The sequence below is a fragment of the Trichoplusia ni genome, chromosome 16, assembly GCF_003590095.1.
Source record: "Trichoplusia ni isolate ovarian cell line Hi5 chromosome 16, tn1, whole genome shotgun sequence".
In the NCBI taxonomy this organism is placed as follows: domain Eukaryota; kingdom Metazoa; phylum Arthropoda; class Insecta; order Lepidoptera; family Noctuidae; genus Trichoplusia; species Trichoplusia ni.
This window is the reverse complement of record NC_039493.1, coordinates 8,375,014-8,394,775: the sequence shown is the minus strand read 5'-3', so window position 1 is coordinate 8,394,775 and position 19,762 is coordinate 8,375,014. Positions and strand designations below refer to the sequence as shown.

Here is a 19,762-nt window from a genome sequence, read left to right as displayed (position 1 = left end):
TCTAACGACCCCAGCTTTCACAATAAACAAGCATGTCAATGAAAATGACAGTTAGTTAAGTGACGTTTGTTCCGTACAGCTGATTTATTCCTATCAACAAACACGGTATTTTCTCAGTTTATGTAAATGTTATTCTGATTTTGAATAGATTTTTAATAACCAATTTCTATGTTTCAGATGTCCGGGCAGCATAGAAATGTATGGGGGATTGTATTAAGAAATTTTATCAACTCGTTCAGACCGCGCCAACTGAGAGGAAATCATATGGGTAAATTGCCTTACATTTTGTTAAAATGAGAATTACAAATAATACTTTAATAGAAAAGGAAGGGAGAAAAGAAGGGAGAAGGGAGCCCTACTACTGTGATTTCCAGGAATGCAAATGTGACCATTTACTATGAGTCTATGACATACAACTATTTCTGGTGCAGTGATAAAATTACAGAAATATATAAAATATTATTATTTTCATAATGTGTATGACCAATTTTGCTCAGTAGTAAATATCCATCTACATTATTCATGTGGAATACAGTTTTTAAATAAATGCCATCACACCCGCTACTGACTTTAAGTACATGCTCTTTTCAGACGACAGGACTCCTTGCAAGTTTCCAAAACGTCTACTGCATGGTTCAAATAAATGGCTAGTTGGTCAGCACAGAAACCGCTATGACTTAAGTTACATTCAAAAGTTCACACTCCACAATATTTATAAAAACAAATATTTGTAAATCAGTAGATAACCAGTTTTCATTATTGTAGTGAAAAGTATGTGAACTATGTAACTGCACATTCTAACCAGTATTTTATTTACAGGCAAAGATTACATTGGAAATATTTACTATGAAATCCCGGCAGATCCTAGTGTTGGTAAGAGGAAACCCACAAGATGGTATGACCCAGCAAAAGGACTGGACTTTCAAGACCCCATACCTGCAGAATGGGAAGCATGGTTGAGGATGAGAAGGTAAATATCAAGAAATAAAAAAGGAAAGACTAGAAAAATAATAAATATGATAAAAATAACAACCAACAGAATTTCTTTTGAATACATGAATACCTTTTGAACCTACATTTTCAAACATATTTTTTTTGTGTTACAATAATGCAGCTAAATAATGTGGGAATTTATTATTGGCACCTTATTTCAAAATTCATGGTTATAAACTTATATCTATAAACCTCTATTAAACATTAATGTAATCCAATTCAGTAAATTCCATGTGGTTTTAGTTATTTGATAAGGTTTTGTTTTCTTATATTATTAAATAAATTTAAAATTATGAATTCCAGACCAGAACCGCCTACAGAGGAAGAAGTAGCAAAGAATGTTGCCATAGCTCAAATGAAGAAAGTAAATGCTGCGAAAATTGAACAAAAGAGGTTGGCAGAAGGAGGATCTCTACCATCAGTACCAGACAGGGGACCCAATTCATTTCCTACCTATGCCGAATACACACCCGGAGATGCAGAAAACAAAAGCAACCGTTAAATACCATTTTAAAAACGAAATTGATCATGAGATATATATTTTTGAATGCTGTTAGTAGAAAGGAATATCAAATGGCGTAGCATTGCGCCAATTTAATGTAAAAGTTCATGTGCAATGGATTAACAACAACATTGTCCCATTTTAATTCGAGATTCCCAAAAGTTAAATTCATATAAGTTCATAAAAGATATGATAAAAAACCCTTGCAATAGAACTTTTACGTTTGGTCAAGTATCTAATTTCACCAAATGTTAAATTTTCATATTTTTTGTTTTAGCTAGTTAGAACTAGATTTAATTAGTGCAACCAGACCTCATTATTGTTACTTAATTCGCTACTTATAAGTGATATAAGTAGGTAGGATCATATTTTTACTTTAAAAAATATGTGAAAATGTATAAAAATATTTTTTGTTGTAACATCTTGTTGACTGTGATTCTTAGTGGTTAGTAAATTATGCAGTTAATTTATTGTTTTATTATTGTTCATATTTATAAATTGACGTAGTGATGAAATGTGAAGCTTTCATAGTCCCAAATCAGGCTTAGGTCGGTCAGCGTCGAGGACAACATGCGAATTGAGAGAGCGACCCCGTAGCTCTGGCTCAGGCAATTGAAGGGACCCGGGGTGTTTTAAGTCGCCGAGAGTCCGACATAATATGTCGGATCGACATCGACATCGAAGATCGGTCATCAGACAGTCGACAGTCGAGCGCTGTAGCAGCCTTTCTGTCTGCCTTTTAGCAGACAGCGATGAAGGGACATTTTTGTGAAAATATGGGACTAATAATCTCCACCGCAGAGTATACTTATTAGCGTTTATTGTGTCCCTTTACCTCGACCACCTTAAACGTTTGATACAAAACTAGCTTTTGCATGAGGCTTCGCTCACTTTGAATTCTTGGTAACACGGATACTCATTGAAAACACAAAAGAAATCTCGGAAGTTTATTTATTTTTTGTTAAATTAAATTATGTTCTTATTAACCTGTACTCAGAGAATGCGATTTTCTGTAAGTCACAGATGGATTCAACCTCATTGTAGGGATGCGGGGAGCGAGAAAGAGACAATATAGCCTATGTCACCCTCCATCCCTTCAACCATCCCCTTTGGAAAACCACATCAATTCTTCTCTCTCTTTGCTGTGAAAGATTGACAATCTTCGTTCTTCTCGATGCCTCGTAGCTAAGGGGGGTGACCTATGAGGTCGCGTTGTCCACCAGAGATCTCACTGTGGAACGGTTTTCGGCCATTCCGACTGACGTTTGAAAGATCCAAACTGACAAACAGACATTTTCCTTTTATAATTTTAGCAGAGATTTTAGACTTGCCTGAACGTTTTTTATGATAGGCTTTATTTAATTGACTGAATGCTCTCTCGCGTTACACGAGTATATTTAACATTCATACAGTCTATCCAAATTCATACCTACAATAAAAGAAAGATAATATTCTTGTTCCTATGTACTCTAGACCTACAGACTTCATTCATTAATTATGTTGTGTCGCCATTTTGGTAGCACGTGTAATATTTAATCACAGCCTGATCCCCTAATCTGTTTCTTAAAACCGTAACAATTGCAATATAATGTTGATGGCGATAAGATACGTAGTTATAATGGGTTTTATATTAGTCTGCATGTTTTAATACAATTTCTTACCAGACTGTGCAAATAAAGAAATTACAATGGGGTAGTAATATCTAGATTAGTTCACGTGCTCTAATTAATACTAGTTTGAAAACTGGGAACGAAGTTTAAAGCTAATATGGCATTCCTATATACCTAAATTGATTCGTTAGGAATATGTGTCATGTGCAATAAAAAAGGGGAAGCTACGTAAAAGTATGTCACGGAAGTTAGTGAATTGAATACTAATCAGATTTAGAACTACCGAGTTAAATTAAGATGTCCCATACGTTAGTTCGTTCTTCATATTTTGCATTAATTACTGTGTTGTACAGAGTTGTACTGTATCTTTAATTAAGTATCTAAATGGAAAAAGGTCGTGCACTTACCTATTGATAAATTAGAAATACTGGTTGGAAGCAGATAAATTATTAAAATTATTCTGGTGTAGACGCGTTGTGTAGTTGATTGTACAACTCAAACGCCTTAGACAAACAAAACTATTAACTGGACAGAGTATTTGTCAGCTGAGATTGATAACTCTGTGGAAAACTTTTATGAGTAGATAATATGACCGGACTACGTAGCGCTATCATTATTCATGAATGATACCCTTTTCGTCCATTTCCGTTAATCTACGATTTCTGCCCACTTTTCTTCGTCATCCCCAATACCAGGTTCCTCATCCGTTTAGTAACTACGTATCGACTAAGCTAAGGCTGAAATTGGCATAAAAAAATGACTAAATAGTGTATAGGGAAAAAAAATCAAAGTAGTAAAAAATACATAATAATATATAACACATAATACACATAACACATAACACAACACATAATATATAAGTGTATGAGATAAACGAGGTTCTCCATATCAAGATGTTATCTGACAAACGAAATAATATTTATGTGCCTGTCCTTTTTTATTTGCCCATCTTTTTGAAACTTTCTTGTCGACTTACCGTCAAACTTCCTGACTTCGAGATGCACTGTGTAGGTATTTTTCAACATAAAAAGTAGTCACAGTTTTTGGAGCGATCCCTATTCGAACCTGACACCTCATGCGCTTAAGGAAACTAGACCAACAGATTCGTGCAAGCAACAGTATAAATACCTATCTGGAGAGATATTTTTGAAATATTAGAGTATTTACATTTTAATTATGAGGGAAGGTCCTTACCCTCCATATAATATATGAGTTATGACATAATACTTTTCACGTTTTCATTTATGTTGTCTTCGAAGAATCATAATCTATATGAATTAGTTTATTTAAGATTGCAGTTAACAATGGAATATAAATTAATATATCTGCAATGCATTTGCAAAATGACTAAGAGAGCAAGTTCAACAATATGATAACGTTTCCCTTATAACTTTATTAAAACGAACGGGTTATCATAATATATACTGCTCAGAGGCGGATTGTACCAAAGCGAAGGCGCAAACCTAAGCCTTGCCCATGGACTAAGTTATCATATTAAAAAAGTTAATGAAATTTTGCGAAACCTACCTGCGAAATGTTTATTGTTCTGCTGTTGTCGTGTATAGTGTGAAACTCAAAAACATATTTAGTACCATTATTCTCGAATATAAAAATAGCAGGATACTCTTGACGTCTTTCGAACATTCCAATCCGTCACTACTCACAACATAAATCAATAAACAAGAGGTAAGTGGGTAGGTAGGTATACAATGGAATTATTATTCTGTTATCGAAATTGGTCAATATAAATAAAGTTATTTATAACGTCCAGTATTATCTTTAAAGAGTTTATTATTAATTAGCATACCTACCACATTGAGATGGAAAATATTCTCCAATGGAAAAAAATTAAAACAAAGCATTGTTTCATAATTGACTGCCGATACCTACTTCCTTTTAGCATAATAACTGCCTGTAATTGCGTAATCTGAACCTTTGGTGACATAATTATTATGTCACAGGCATTACTTCTTACAATAAAAAAATACACCTCACTAACAAGTAGCCATTTGGTTACTTCCTCAAATTAAAAGTCACCTACTCTATTCTTATAAATTGTTGTCAACTGATAAATTTGTGAGGTAGTACGTTTAGATTGATCTCGTGACAACACATTCATCAACGTTCAATCGTCATCTTATTGTGCTAATTGCATCAAAGGACCCAGAACTTACGTCAAGTAACCCCAATTTAGTCGTACCTACTTACTACTTCAAGCAAGATCAGTGAATATGTATTTGATAAAGGCGACTCTTGCCCTAAGCATTTTAACTCTTATATCACAGAGGGTCTTTTTGCTTTCACATAAATATTCCATTTACAAGACTTCCCGAACACGGGATAATTATTTCTAGATCATACAAATAGATACGACATGCAAGGATCGAACCCACAGCCGGCGTAGCACCTCGCGATCTACCATTATCGGCACAGGGATATTGGTGCAATAAAAATATAAAAGGATATCATGTTCTCATGGTTTTTATAGCCTCCACATTTCATCATCATTTAAATGTAAACATGTTCGCGTTACGGAGATACTTATTGTATTGACCTAGCCCAAAATTTATATATTGGAATAAATAGGCGGAAAACCCAAACTTGAGTCTGATAATATCGATCATGGGACATAAATTCCTGGTTAGCGATGTATTAAAAAAGTAACAAAATTTATTCTAAGCAAAATGAATTAAAAGTTGTGCGCTAAATTACACAACAATATCCAGCGCGGGTTTTCGCGGGTTAAAAGTGTTTGCGAAGTTGGGAGTCTGGTTATTGATCATTATTATCGGTCCGGGGGGCCGTATGACGTAATCCAAAGACAGTAGGCAATATACGTTTGGTATTTTTCCAACTGTAGTAGTTTGTGTCATCATTCAGTCGTCGGATAATTTTGGACGCAGACGGCGAGGTGTGCTCTCCGGGTCACTGTAAACAACTTCGCTCTCTAACCACGAAAGAAAACTCACTAAATAAAAAGTAAGGACTCTATTATATACTTACGGTTTCTATTTTAAAGTTTCCCTTTTAATTAATAGGTTGTTATTGCATATTTATCAATAAACATTGTTTACTTACTTAACGAATAATAAGTTATTATCTCGCAGACATGAATGAAATATTAGTTTATAATTAAACCACTCTGACATTGAGTGAGAAATGAGTTTACCGACTCCTTCAACCACCTTTGTTTACTCGCTGTGCTTACCGGATTTGGGTGGCATTCCAATTGTTCTTTAATCAATTATGATAACGAGTCATTAGTCAGTTTATCTCGTGTTTATCGCGACTATTATTATTTATTTAATTAATATCTTCGTGCAGATGCTGCAATCTAAGCTCTTTATTGTGCCTCATCTCGGAGCGGGTATATAAGTCACATTATAATATTTTTTTTGTCATTATAGTACAGATACTCATTAGGGCAATAGCTCCTTCATTCGAGATTTATTAAAAAAAGTGATTTAAATTTTTAAAAGGTTGTGTGTTCGTTTTTTAAATAACATTAAAATTAAAAAAGAACTGTTTTTAGTATTTTTTATTTTGACCGCAGTATGGCTGGCAAGGGACAGTTGTCTTCGAAAGAGATCTTTGCTCTGGAGGACCAGTACGGGTGCCGCAACTATGGGCCTATCCCCGTAGCTCTGACCCGTGGTGAAGGTAAGCAAATGTTTAGTATTTCCCAAATGAAATTGTTTGTCAACTTTTAAATAGTTTTTGAAAGTGAAATTCAAGTTTTTTTTAGATCTTTGGAAGATTTTTATTTAATCAAAAAGTATATTGATATTCACTTTTTAATTAAATGTGCACTTAAATAAATATAATAGATTATAAATATTGAAAAGGTAGCTCGTGTCGTTTTTACAAAAAAAGTGTGCACAAACATTTCACGAAAAATTGTATATAAGTATTAATTTCCTAATAGCAACTCGGTTAGTGCAAAGTGACTTCCATTATTTTCAATTTTTTTTGTGTGGTTCCTATACTTAGTACTCATTTCTTTCTTTTCCCCTTATTTCTTATTTTTTTTCCTTTGGGACACCAGCCTGTATCTTGTCGCTGATAAACTCCACTGTTTATTAGATACAATAAAGGCTTCTAAGGATATAGAAATAGCTGTAAAGTAAAGTATTAATTTATTGGGTTTTCATAGTAGATATTAGACATAAAATATAATATCGAAAATAATTTGAAAAGCGCTTATCGCAATTTGTTATTTAATTTAGTAATTAGCTTGAATCTTACGGAATTAGAGGTCGTATTGCTAGTGGATGTCATAATATTCACAACCCCTATCTTTGACACTTTTTCGTTTTATGTAGTTCAAGAAGCTTTAGTAGGCCATCTGTCCCGGTTTATATCTGTGGAAGTAAGTTACAGAAAAACATAAACAACAACAAAAAATGTAGTGCGCCGTCTCCGCTTTCGATTTTCACAATCGCAAAAACTGCATTAAGAAGTTATATACTAGAGGCTTTTCCACTTAAAGTAGTTTAAAAAAGTTTGAGTTAAAGCAGTTTTTAAGTATTTGAAGAGATTAGCTGCTGACTGTACGATTAGTCAAGTCAACATGCCAAACTCGCTGCATGCGACGCGACGTGGCGCGATTTCGATCCCCGCGTAGGGTTAACGTTTGTGTGATTCTCGGACGCTTTCTCTGAGTCTGAGAAACTCCCAGTGACTGCTGTGTTTTTTTTAATAAATAATAATAAAATAGGCTCATCTTTAGCCTTTCCAAAAATGTATCTGAGTCTTTTAAAACAGATCACTTTAACAAGTGGTGGTAGGCTCCGGATCCTTGTTACAATTCTTTGTAAATTTATTAGATTTCTAAGGAAAAAGCGAGAAATTTTGTGATCGCAATGAAAAAAGGAGTCTTCTGACAGTTTTGCGTCCAAACCTCATCAAAACAAAAAGGACGAGTTGAAAAGTATAATAATTCTAGTACAACATTTTTCCTAAAAAAGTTAGGTATTGCTATAAAGTATTCCCATATTATGCGTTTCGCTATCTTTATTAAAATGTTATGAGTGTTATGACAAACAAGGTATAAAAGTACCGACAATCGGCTCTCGATATGATGAAATATCTATGAATATGTTATCTACTAAGTAACTACGTATCGCTCAGTTAATTTTAACCTTTTATTTTGAATAGGTACAAGTAACCCTGTTTCTGATAATGGGTTTGGAATAATATAATTCACCTTGACATAACATACCTACTTGTTATGAGCATGTAATCAGTATACATATAGGTAAGAATGAAGCTATTTTTGGTGTTAGGTAGCTGGAACAGTTGCCTGTACCAAACTAGTCCTAGCTATAAAAGTAAGAATATATAGCTATATATATACTAATATTATAAAGCTGAAGAGTTTGTTTGTTTGTTTGAAGGCAATCGCAACTATAAATTAATGAAATGAAAAAAAACTTTTTTTCAGAAAATCGTTTTTTTTTCCTGATCTGTTATCACTTGGCCTTTCATCCGGTCTCAGATTATCGTTGAGTTTTGGGGCACCCTGTATAATATATATAATAAAATGTGGCAAAAACGGTGAAGAATATTCTGTCTTCTAACCACGCGAACGAAGTCGCGGGCAACAGCTAGTTTCAAAATAAGAGACTATTGACGTTAATTGAGGACCACGCCCACTTTATTCAAGGCTTTAATTTAATGTACTTAAAGATTTAGTGTGTAAAAGAATGACATTTCTTTGATTCCGCTCAACTTATAGCCATTCTAAACAAGTAAACACAGGGATTTCTAGCCACTAGTATGTTTAAAGAATCGAAAGAATCGCTCCGTTATCTTGGCCTCACACAGACTGCTTTTGATGAAGCAATTCAGTACGGGGCGGAACACTCACTTGCAATGAGTATTCAATTTTTGTGATGGGAAATACTTAGGAGAATACTAATAGTGTCAAATTTAATCCTATTTCCATTAATTCATCGGCAATAGTAAATAGCAGAGTCAGGGCCCAGTTGGTTGTAAAATACATCCCACGCTTTGCATCCCTAGGGAAAATAAACCTTAACCACCTTTAAATTAGTCCTATTATAAAATTACATGTCTATGTATCTAAGATTCAAGCTAATATTGTTCGTAATAAATGGTTGTCAATGCCATGAAAGTCAGTGTTGTGGTTTTATTGAACTATAAACTACACAATTTTAATACAGATAATTTTTATCTTAAATACTGATTAACTGGCACAGTTAATACTGAATAAATAATTCTAATGGCAGGTGCTCTTTAATGCCTGTTATAAGCAGTTTCTGTTGAATAAGTTCAATGACCTAGCATTTAAGTATCTACGTAATAAACTGAATTAATAATACCCATTTCATTACAACAAATTCGGAGGAGGACCAAAAAAATTTTGCTTCTTCCATAAAAAAAATTGGTCAGCTAATGTCAATTTTGTATAGAGAATTAACTTGTAAAAAAAATGCTTTGTTAAAATATTTTTTAACTTTCCTTGTTTCTTTTTTCATTGCTAATGAGGCTTGTCCGATAGCTACCCAACTTTGCGACCAGTGACATCAATTCAAAACGTAAAAGAATTATTTTTATTCCAGGTGTTTTCGTTTGGGATGTCGAAGGAAAAAAGTATTACGACTTCCTGAGCGCGTACTCCGCGGTGAACCAGGGACATTGTCACCCAAGAATCATCGCTGCTCTTAAGAAACAGGCTGACAGCCTTACTCTAGTTTCCAGGTAAGAAGCTACAAATGTTAAATCGACTAAGTCAGCAAATTCAGCCTTTGTAGCCGAGTGAGGCTACAGAAGTTAAAACGTATAATATTATTTTGTCTAGAGGGGCGCATTCAAAATCAGGCAGATGGACTGATTTTGAATCGTATGTCACTTGTTCACCAAATTAACGTGGTAGGTACCATTACCCTCTGTAAAATGGCTGGTTTACACTTTAATTTATTTTTTCCTTGATGTTTCTATTCCATTGTAGGGCAAATTACTCTAATTTCACCTATGTAATTCGTATAAAATGTGTAATTTTCAGAGCTTTTTACTCTGATAAACTGGGGCCTTATGAGAAGTTTATGACTGAACTTCTGGGCTTCGATCGTCTGCTGCCGATGAACACTGGTGTGGAAGGTGGTGAAAGCGCGTGCAAGATCGCCAGAAAGTGGGGTTACGATGTCAAGAAAATTCGCGAGGGACAAGCCAAGGTACAGGCCACATAAAGAGGTTAATGATTCGGGAACCAATTTTAAATGATAATACCTATAATTAGATGAGGCCATTTTTTTTACACTTTAAATACTTTGTCCACAGATTATATTCGCCGAGGGTAACTTCTGGGGCCGCACACTGTCCGCTGTGTCATCATCATCAGACCCCTCGTGCTACAAAGGCTTCGGCCCGTACATGGCTGGCTTCCACTTAGTTCCTTACAATGATGTTGACGCTTTAGAGGTACGTAAAATGAATAAAAATATGTGATGCCGTCCAATTTAAGCTAGTCAGTGGTGACTGGTATTGCAAAAGCAAGAGCATAAGGAACTGATCCTTATGCTCTTGCTTTTGCAATACATAAATTAATCTATTTCAAACTTTTTTTAATAGTTACATAAGTTATGTTTTTTTGCTTCCCTAAAGTTTTTAGAACAATCAATAAAAGTAACAGCTAGAAAACGGACGGGTTTTATGAAAATAAACTATTAGTTAAATTATATTTATAATTCCACAGAAAGAGCTGCAAGACCCGAATGTCGCGGCGTTCATGGTTGAGCCTATCCAAGGCGAGGCGGGTACAGTGATCCCAGATGACGGCTACTTAAAGAAAGTCAGGGAGCTCTGCACTAAGTACAATGTCCTTTGGATCGCCGACGAAGTTCAAACCGGTTTAGGTAAGTAAAAGGTCATAGTTATAGTTTATCGGACGTTCTCAGCGTGTCAAGAAATGATTTATCTTCATAAAAACATAACTAGTTACTATAAATAAAATATTTGTGATATTCCGATATAGAACGCGCGATAATATTTTAGCTTTTGTTCTTATTTCTACGACGTCGTATCTTTTATCACTTTACGTAAGTTTAAAAAACATTACAATGAGCTAAGTTTACGTCAGCATTGACGATATAAAATGATGTGGAGGTCATGATTTAGTTTCTAAACACAAGCAAGAACAATAACACAAATGAGTAACGATTCAATTATAAAACGATATCTGCTTCAAGCCTTATAAAAAAATCCATTCAGATTCTAATCCCGTTTTTTTTATTAAGCTGTGAACTCTGGCATAATGTCGCACCTTACACACTTAAAACGAACTGTCACATTATGCTAGAATTACACGTATCTATGAATAAATTACTTGGTTTACTCGCACTTGTCTAATGGTTTCCACTAATTACGTGATATACATAATGCTGCACGTTTGTAACACAGGAATTATTGAATGACTGCTTAGGTAACATACATTATGACTACTAGTTAGATACTGAGTATGGCACGTGCAAATAATTCTCTATTAAAGATAGTTCAACTCGATATGCGCAAGGTTCGATGTGTGCGTGCGATTGTTTGTAAATGAAACTTTAATTTGCGTGACAGTGACAAACAAATGAAAGTTCTAGAACACAGTCATCGCCGTGAGCAAAGATGAATTGACTGTAATTGATAATTGTTCATTAGGTCGTACTGGAAAGTTATTGGCGGTTGACCACGAGGGAGTGAAACCCGACATCCTTATTCTCGGGAAAGCACTCAGCGGGGGATTACTGCCAGTGTCTGCTGTTCTAGCTAGCCACAGTGTTATGGATGTAAGTAATATTTATTTGAATAAAGACTTTAGTACACTCTGGTTAGAAACCACTTCTACACATATGAATATACAGTTTCCTGTCACAAAGCAGTAGAGTCCGGTATACTAACACGGCCTATGATATAGAGGTTGCTGTAATTTAAAGGGCTGGCGAAGAGAAATAAATTGCTACAGCATTTAAACGGTTTGCTAGGTATACAGAATACATGTAGCTTCAACCAGATGAGAGCAAATTACAAAACGCCTTGAAGATAATAAATCTGTTTACCAAGCTGTCTGTATTTGCGTAGATCTCTTATGACATTTATTGCCATATAAACTAAGTCTTTTTTTATTACGCTACTTAAGTGTTAATAAATTATGGTTTGATTGATGTGAATGAATTTTAAACGAGAGTTCGTTTCTTACAGGTTATTAAACCCGGTACTCATGGGTCAACATATGGTGGCAACCCTCTGGCTTGTGCTGTTGCTATGGAAGCTGTTAAGGTACTTGAATATATTCATTACAAGTTGACATAAATATAAATAGGATAGATTTAAAGACTTAACATCCTGACTAGTGAAATATCAGAGGCATTATGTTGACATTTTTGTGCGAGGTTTTGCTTAGTTACTTTCTCATGGGGGAAACCCTTAGTGGGATTTACAACTCTTTGTTTCAAGATTAAGTGATGCTTAGAGGTAATTGACCCATCTATTCTATCAAACGCAGTTTTAGTTGCTAGTAATAAACACTATATTTTACACAACTTTTAATTTATTAGGTGCTATTAGAAGAGAAATTGTGTGAAAACTCCGAGAGACTTGGAAAAATTTTGATTGAAGAGTTGAATAAAATACCAAAGAACAAGATTACCACCGTGAGGGGAAGAGGACTCATGTGCGCTATCGTTGTACACGACAGTACGTAATTCTTAACTTTTTATTAAATTAATTTTGACACTACCCATTATTATCAAGATTCCAGTTTCGCGATATAATTAGGTACTTTTTCCGGATTGGAAATGGATAATGGCCCTATATTAATTTACTGTAATTTCGTAAGTATTTAAATATTTCGTGCCCTGTTTGCGTCGTTGAAGGCAAGGTGAACGACTGTTGTAGATCAAAAAGACCTTGATTTGACCATGCTTTTGGCATATATTGATGTCAGTACACGTCAAAAAGAACCTTTCGTTGGAATATTATTTTAGCTACGATGTGGCCTTTTCAACTCATTTGACCCGACTGCAGCAGAGAATGGTAAACGGCACGTCGAATGCATATAAATAACTTTTCTTATTATAAATTATTCAGGTATTCCGGCATACGACGTGTGCCTTAGACTGAGGGATGCTGGCCTGTTGACCAAGACCACTCACGGCCAGACCATCCGTTTGGCGCCACCGCTCGTCATCACTGAACAGCAAATCAAAGATGGCGTCAACATTATCCGCAAAGTTTTTGACAGCTTTGACAATTAATGTCACTATAGTACAGTTCTACCTATTATTATACTCAAGTCAGGAGAACTATTACATTTGTAATGAGCTAATTAGACGCCTGCAGAAGTGGCGTGAGTGCAATGTCCAAAATTAAATATTTAATTTAATATGTTACCAAAAGAACGGCTCATGCACTGACTTTATTATATATTTCGGATAATAACGTTTAGTATTCATGATTTATGACTGAATTGTATCAAAATGTTTAATAAATATTGTTCGGATTGTCTAAGTCTGTCTCAAATTTTAATATACGTTCATACCCTATTTATTTTATCATTGTTATTTGTAAGGATTTATCTTTGTAAAATGTATAAGATAATAAACGTTAAACTTGATTTCAACAGCGTTTTAATCAATAAAACATGGTTTACATTTTTGTGCGGTATATTTTCAATATTAACATTTAACAACCTTCTCACAACACACTTTAAATCACAGTTAGTTGAGGTAAATACTGTACTTTAAGTAACTTTTATAAACATGTATGAGCCGAAATAATTTAAGTATCACAACGCGTAGCTCTTTTGTTCCACTGGCACTTAGCTTTACAATATAATATAATTAAAGCAATTTTTATACGTATATGTAGGTAGTAAAACCTTGGACTGGCTAGGATTTCTTATTGTATAGGTACTTTGCGTTATATAATAAATATTCACTCAATTTAGTTCAGCTTCTAAGACTCCCACTTGAGTTCTCATAGTATCAGTCAGTTTTGAGAGCAGAACGGTTTCGTCCAAACTCATTTTGGGGCTTTCTAGCAAACCTGTAATGTAAACAAATGTCATTAGATAAGGGAAGATAACTAATTGGATTTTCTGAAAATGTAAAAATGAACCGTAACAAGTCACGACATTGAAAGATCACACGACAATATTACAATTAGCATTTTTCATATGCATGACGTAGTTACAAATGTCTTACGAAAATATGGAATTGCGCATGTATTTACACTCATAAAAAGAGTAAATTACTACCTATGTACTTACAAAATAATACTGAGAATTAAAGAACGTGCCCGAAAGATGGTAAATGGGTAAACATGGTTTGTTAAATAATACGTAGCGGGGCGTCATTTTACTTGGCGAGTGTAACCATAATATTCAAGAATTTATATAAAAACTAGCTGACCCAGCAAACGTTGTTTTGCCGAATATTTGTTTTCTAGTTGTATGTATTTTTAATGCCACATTATAAAAAAATAAAAACAAACAATTTAGTCCAAAAAATAAAATATATTTTTTTAGTGTGGGCAACCCTTAACACTTAGGGGTATGAAAAATAGATGTTGTTCTATTCTCAGACCTACTGTATACGCATATAAAATTTGGTATAAATCGGTTCAGTCGTTTCGGAGGAGTACGGTAACTAACATCGTGACACGGGAATTTTATATACTAGATATAATATTTTGATACCTTTGCTGATACAGTCCCAGCATTCTTGAATCTCGTAGCTAAGGCCGGCGCTATTATGGAAATGGAATTTATATTTCCCTTTGGGTAAAGACCATTCTGTGTTATTAGCTGCCGATATATGAAGCACTGTAGGACACCAGAAATAGTCCAACTGTAAACGAAAACAAGAAAACTTTGAATACCTTGTATTATGTGATTTAATTGCATTAGCGATAATGCAGTGACTCAAAAATGTGTCACGGTTCAGGTACGTCTATTTTACTTTCGTAGGATTATTCTATCGATCGATATCATGCAATTGTTATCGATTTCCAATTCGTTCAAATAATTATAATTAAAGACTCTTCAGAAGAGTGACTTTTCCCTTACCGCAATAGCTCCTTTTGTGCCGACGATTTCTGCTTTATTAGTCATGTTGGCACGTGTGTGTGCAGATAGTGTTGCGGTCCTGCCGTGCATGTATTTAAGTGCGCAGGAGATAGATTCGTCCACTCCCGTCTTGCTCAAGTGGCCCGTGCACACGACGTCTGTTGGCGGCTCCTTGTACAAGAACTGCACTAGTTGAAGCATGTAAATACCCAAGTCTAGCACCGCACCACCTCCCAAGTCTTTCATTCTGAAATGATTTCCATATTAAAAACTACACTTCCGTAGATTTGTTTTTGTGTAGTTTATTGTTAATGATGTCGATGATATATATCAGACACAGATGACAGAATATAATATAATGGCGATGGGTAAAGCATAATATACAAGCTGTGATCATAAATATCTTACAAGTTTCTCTCAATGTCGTTAATTTCGACCCCAAACTGTATGCTGATGTGATAGATGTCCCCAAGCCCGCCAGAAGATATGTGCTGATCCAAAGCGTCGTAAGCAGGGAAGAACCGCGACCACATCCCTTCAAGGAGGAACAGTTTCTGTTCGCGCGCCAGGTCCACCAGCGATTTAGTCTGTTTGTAAGTCATGGCCACGGGCTTTTCGCATAATACGTGTTTACCATTCTCTAACATTAATTTTGTTACTTCGTAATGTTGCAAATTGAGAACACTCACGAAAACTATGTCTGGAAACAAGAGAAATATTTCCGATAAGTTTTTGAGTTACCTAGTGCTTCGTTTGTGACCACGGTTTCATATTGTTACTATGTTAGTGTACCCGCCTTGGTGTACGGCCTTGAATAATCTTAATCGGTTCCAGTATATTATATAACTAGCAAATATACGTATTTTGGACTCACATGACATGGGGAAGCATATTAAAACATTGCGAAATTATTATAATTGTATCATTGATACAGGTCACTGACCGGCCATTTAATACACCGGACGCTACGTAAATGACCGTAAACTGCCGGTATTATATTGTTAAATGATCCAAATCTAAAGTCGTTCCTCAAGGTTTTCGCTATTTTTTGTTTAAATATCCTTTTATTAGAATAAAATCTCAGAAAATAATCATTTCGCGCAACACAATTAAAGTTTAGAGGTCGAACAGATTATGTACATCTATTGCGTGAAAGAAAACTATAAATTAAAATGTTTAAAATCTTATAAAATATCTAACCAACATGCTTCTTCGTTAAAACTGTGTCAAATTTCGCTAGTTTATCAAGATTTTTTTATTCCCTTGTCGAAAGTAATTAGAAGTTGTCACAAAAAACATCTTTGCTTAGATAGCATCGAAAAGTTAAGGAAAAAAATGGTGTAGAATAATATTATATACAGAATATTCGTGTGCATTACCTCTTTTTTATATATAGGCAAATATGACAGAAAATAGAAACTGGGTAAATATGTAAGACGTGACACAATTATTAAGTTAGTTATTTAAAAACATTGTTTGTCCAGTTAATCACAGTTATATTACTCAGGCACGTACTCTTGGAAGGCCAATATCAGCCTTTATCTATGTGGCACCTGTAACTTTGACCAAGACCGTCAGGCGTTAAGCAAATGAGGTTAGTGAATAGGTAGGCCGGGAGCCAGTTTTTTGTTCGACGATATTACAATGCTAAAGGAAGTGTCACTCGTTCAGCAGTAATGATTTAGCCGTTATCTTTTGTTTGTTTACTGATCCTTGTCTAAACAATAGAACGTTTTGTTACCTATAGAGTCATCACGCGCGAGTGCCTCGTAGCCTTCGTAAGCAGTGTTGATTTTGTGGAGCGTGGCTAATCTGTGAACACGTTCTAGATCTTTGCCGGCGATGGCGATGACCTTGTGCTGTTCAGCTGGCAGCGTCCCCAGCGCTGTCAAGAAGTCGTGGGCGATCATGCCCACCCCAGCTATACCCCATTTCAGTTGGAAACCCATCTGGAAAAACACAGATATCGTAGCCTTTTGTAAACATAGTGAATTGGCGTTGACTGATGAGGGATTTACAACGAAGTGGCGTTTCAAGTCTAAGTCATTAACGGATTTTTCAGAGATAAGATATTGCGTAGGCAAGATTAAGAGATGATATGTAATGTGTTTATTATACCTACTCACTTCTTATCCACGATTTTGTAATGGCACTGATCAATCAATACGATAAAATTTGAGAAAAGTTTTTAAGTGCTGATAGCATACGACTTTACTTACTGTGTTCGATCAGGCCGTTAAATCGAAATGTACTAATGAATACAACTTTTTTACAGTAATTCGATCGGAATTAATTGGATCACGTTCTCACACAGTAAAACAATTATTTTGCTTATTCCACATTAACATGCGATGTGATACTCTGTGTAATTCAATATGAACGTACTTGAGCGTCAATACGAACCGCGGTACTGGCAGACAGAGAAGTTACGAAAGTTTGTGTAGAGGTGGGCAAACAAAACAGAGCATTGGTATGCCTTATCATTTAAGATAATCACGAAAAAAGAACACAATGTCGTTATCTTGTCTTCAAAGAACATTTGCAGTACATTTACCGTGATTTGTCCTCACATACTGATCATTATTGCCTGTACAGGCCTCTTAAATATGTGTTAATTGAGACTCGCATATAACAGATACACTTAAACGTATGTATGTGGAGTAATGGGTCTCCATTGGTCAACTAGGTTGATTGGCAGTTTGTTAGTGTAATATGAGACAGATCATAAACTGCTTATAAGCAATGACATTCAGTAGCATGTACCTGCTATCAGACGAATTCTTGGCGCATGTTAGAAATAATTTCATTTATTTCATGATTTTATTGCATACACCTCAGAAATGAAATTAAATCTTCGAAAATAAATAGATTTTCATCAAAAAGAAATTGGACTGGTAAATTAATTTATAAGTCGAATTATGGTATGTGACATATAGTCAAGGTCAGAATGAATTTAATCTGGTTTGCACTGCACTGAAACCCTTATGTTAACATAAATAATAATAATTTGTGAAACACTCCTTCAAGCACACCTTTTGATATTATGTAGGAAAATGTAGACTGATAATAAATTATTAATAGTGATATGTTCTCACATTAATTGATTGTATTCAATTTCTAGGAAAACATTATGTCATATTTAAATAACCTGTGGTTAACCACTTTATCTCTGTGTTTTGCAATTCTCAGTGGTTTGCAACTGTAGTAAATATTTATTATTGTACCTAAAACCGTTTAACCAAAAAAAAAAATTGCAGAGATTATTATTTTAATAGATTCATTATTTCAGCAGTATTTTTCAACATAATGTTTAAATTGACACTGGTTCCCATGTTGATAAGCATACATTTCATTATTTTATTGGAAATTAAAACATGGAAGTTTAAATCAAATAAATTATAAACATGTAAATAACATCAGCACTTTATAGAGGAAAATACTGTCAACACCAGGCATATTACATAAAGTCCATGTTCATAATAATAGCAGCTCAATTAATGTTAATGAAGCATATTGTGATGAATTAATATTGTATGACTGTTGGTACTTACCTTTGTTTGATCATGCATAGTCAGACCACACTATAATTAGATCTGCAACCGTTTTTTTTTACCTCATTAACAGAGTTCCTTTTAAAATAATTTACCTAAAAATAAAAAATAAAACACGGTAAACATCATCAAATTGCATGCATATACAATTAGCTGTCTATTGTTGTTAATTGGTAACTTATTTTATTAAGGATACAACAGGTTTTAATAAAAATGTATTCTGTCAAAAATGAAATAAAAAAGTTTATTCTATTAGGTGTATCAGATTGTTTAAGACATTTAGCCGTTTATCAGCATAAAATCATAATAGTGTTATCGATATTAGTGGAACAACTTACAAAAAATAAATCAGCTGACTTGAACAGATGAAAATAGACACCGGTTTAATAACCTTACTTCGTTGTTTTTGTTTTTTTCCTTTAGAGCATAACCATTTCACTAACTCAATAGTTATGTAATTAAAAACATTATCTTATCAAAAATATACGAATTTACGAAAAATAAGCAGAGAAACACAGAAGTAATGAGCGTTCAAGCAAGACGTAAGAATGAACTAACGAATGAATATTGAAAACGACGTCAGGCGAAACGAATGAATTGAATTACTAAAGTGGATGACATCCGTGTTGCCAAGAAGAGAAAAAACAAAATTGGTATAATCCACATTAAATCAACAGTGTGAGTGTTTTTAGTTTTCATCCATGATTGTATTATGTTTAAAATTTTCGTTTCCAATATCTTTTATTTTACCATTCTCATCGAGCTGTTTAGCAGCTGCTCATTTGAAACCAGTGGAAGAACTGGAGGAAAGTCTTTATTTAGCTGTTTGAAAAAAACATTATATTAAAACAATCTACCACGTTTTGTTTCATAGCCTTCAATTTTTATATTGACGGATTTGATAATAAATATCTATTTTAGGCTTCCTACATTTTTGGGCCTACCTACATTAACTAACATTTATCTTATCATTGTCTCGTGAGACGTAGTTGCCACGCTTCAATCAGAAATTGCTACTATCCAGAAGTTTTTT

At 34.4% G+C, this 19,762-nt stretch overlaps 3 protein-coding genes and 1 long non-coding RNA gene across 6 annotated transcripts; 2 read left to right on the top strand and 2 right to left on the bottom strand.

Annotated features, from left to right (window-relative positions):
* The first annotated feature begins 3 nt into the window (after window positions 1-3).
* Window positions 4-1,957, top strand: LOC113501968 (NADH dehydrogenase [ubiquinone] 1 alpha subcomplex assembly factor 2). Its single transcript, XM_026883301.1, has 4 exons — window positions 4-105; window positions 178-268; window positions 820-970; window positions 1,297-1,957. Exons 2-4 carry the CDS (start codon window positions 178-180, stop codon window positions 1,493-1,495), a joined length of 441 nt encoding a protein of 146 aa, XP_026739102.1. The 5' UTR covers window positions 4-105; the 3' UTR covers window positions 1,496-1,957.
* On the bottom strand, window positions 1,671-4,235 carry LOC113501973. Its single transcript, XR_003401326.1, has 3 exons — window positions 4,082-4,235; window positions 3,513-3,842; window positions 1,671-2,774 (listed from the first exon to the last, which is right to left on the bottom strand). It is a non-coding gene; the product is annotated as an uncharacterized LOC113501973 (long non-coding RNA).
* Window positions 4,236-5,932: 1,697 nt separating this feature from the next.
* On the top strand, window positions 5,933-13,726 carry LOC113501941 (ornithine aminotransferase, mitochondrial). Of its 2 annotated transcripts, none has more exons than XM_026883268.1 (10): window positions 5,933-6,084; window positions 6,659-6,765; window positions 9,690-9,828; window positions 10,133-10,301; window positions 10,408-10,548; window positions 10,823-10,982; window positions 11,773-11,900; window positions 12,313-12,390; window positions 12,669-12,807; window positions 13,201-13,726. In XM_026883268.1, exons 2-10 carry the CDS (start codon window positions 6,660-6,662, stop codon window positions 13,365-13,367), a joined length of 1,227 nt encoding a protein of 408 aa, XP_026739069.1. In that variant the 5' UTR covers window positions 5,933-6,084; window position 6,659; the 3' UTR covers window positions 13,368-13,726. The 2 variants fall into 2 exon arrangements, with proteins under 2 accessions (XP_026739069.1, XP_026739068.1); XM_026883267.1 differs by lacking the exon at window positions 5,933-6,084 and adding an exon at window positions 6,499-6,584.
* A 31-nt stretch (window positions 13,727-13,757) lies between these two features.
* LOC113501943 (trans-1,2-dihydrobenzene-1,2-diol dehydrogenase-like) lies at window positions 13,758-19,295 on the bottom strand. 2 transcript variants are annotated; one of them, XM_026883272.1, is made up of 7 exons: window positions 19,068-19,295; window positions 18,730-18,824; window positions 16,920-17,127; window positions 15,587-15,878; window positions 15,179-15,425; window positions 14,810-14,960; window positions 13,758-14,157 (listed from the first exon to the last, which is right to left on the bottom strand). In XM_026883272.1, exons 2-7 carry the CDS (start codon window positions 18,745-18,747, stop codon window positions 14,051-14,053), a joined length of 1,023 nt encoding a protein of 340 aa, XP_026739073.1. In that variant the 5' UTR covers window positions 18,748-18,824; window positions 19,068-19,295; the 3' UTR covers window positions 13,758-14,050. The 2 variants fall into 2 exon arrangements, with proteins under 2 accessions (XP_026739073.1, XP_026739074.1); XM_026883273.1 differs by lacking the exons at window positions 18,730-18,824; window positions 19,068-19,295 and adding an exon at window positions 17,398-18,019.
* Window positions 19,296-19,762: the final 467 nt, after the last annotated feature.

Coding starts and splice junctions, on each gene's coding strand:
- LOC113501968 (XM_026883301.1), top strand. CDS start 178: ATGTCCGGGCAGCATAGAAATGTATGGGGGATTGTATTAAGAAATTTT. Junction 269..819: donor ACTGAGAGGAAATCATATGG/GTAAATTGCCTT, acceptor TTTTATTTACAG/GCAAAGATTACATTGGAAAT. Junction 971..1,296: donor GCATGGTTGAGGATGAGAAG/GTAAATATCAAG, acceptor TATGAATTCCAG/ACCAGAACCGCCTACAGAGG.
- LOC113501941 (XM_026883268.1), top strand. CDS start 6,660: ATGGCTGGCAAGGGACAGTTGTCTTCGAAAGAGATCTTTGCTCTGGAG. Junction 9,829..10,132: donor AGCCTTACTCTAGTTTCCAG/GTAAGAAGCTAC, acceptor TGTAATTTTCAG/AGCTTTTTACTCTGATAAAC. Junction 10,983..11,772: donor CGAAGTTCAAACCGGTTTAG/GTAAGTAAAAGG, acceptor ATTGTTCATTAG/GTCGTACTGGAAAGTTATTG.
- LOC113501943 (XM_026883272.1), bottom strand. Junction 15,426..15,586: donor AACGACATTGAGAGAAACTT/GTAAGATATTTA, acceptor AAATCATTTCAG/AATGAAAGACTTGGGAGGTG. Junction 14,158..14,809: donor CTGGGACTGTATCAGCAAAG/GTATCAAAATAT, acceptor TTTACATTACAG/GTTTGCTAGAAAGCCCCAAA.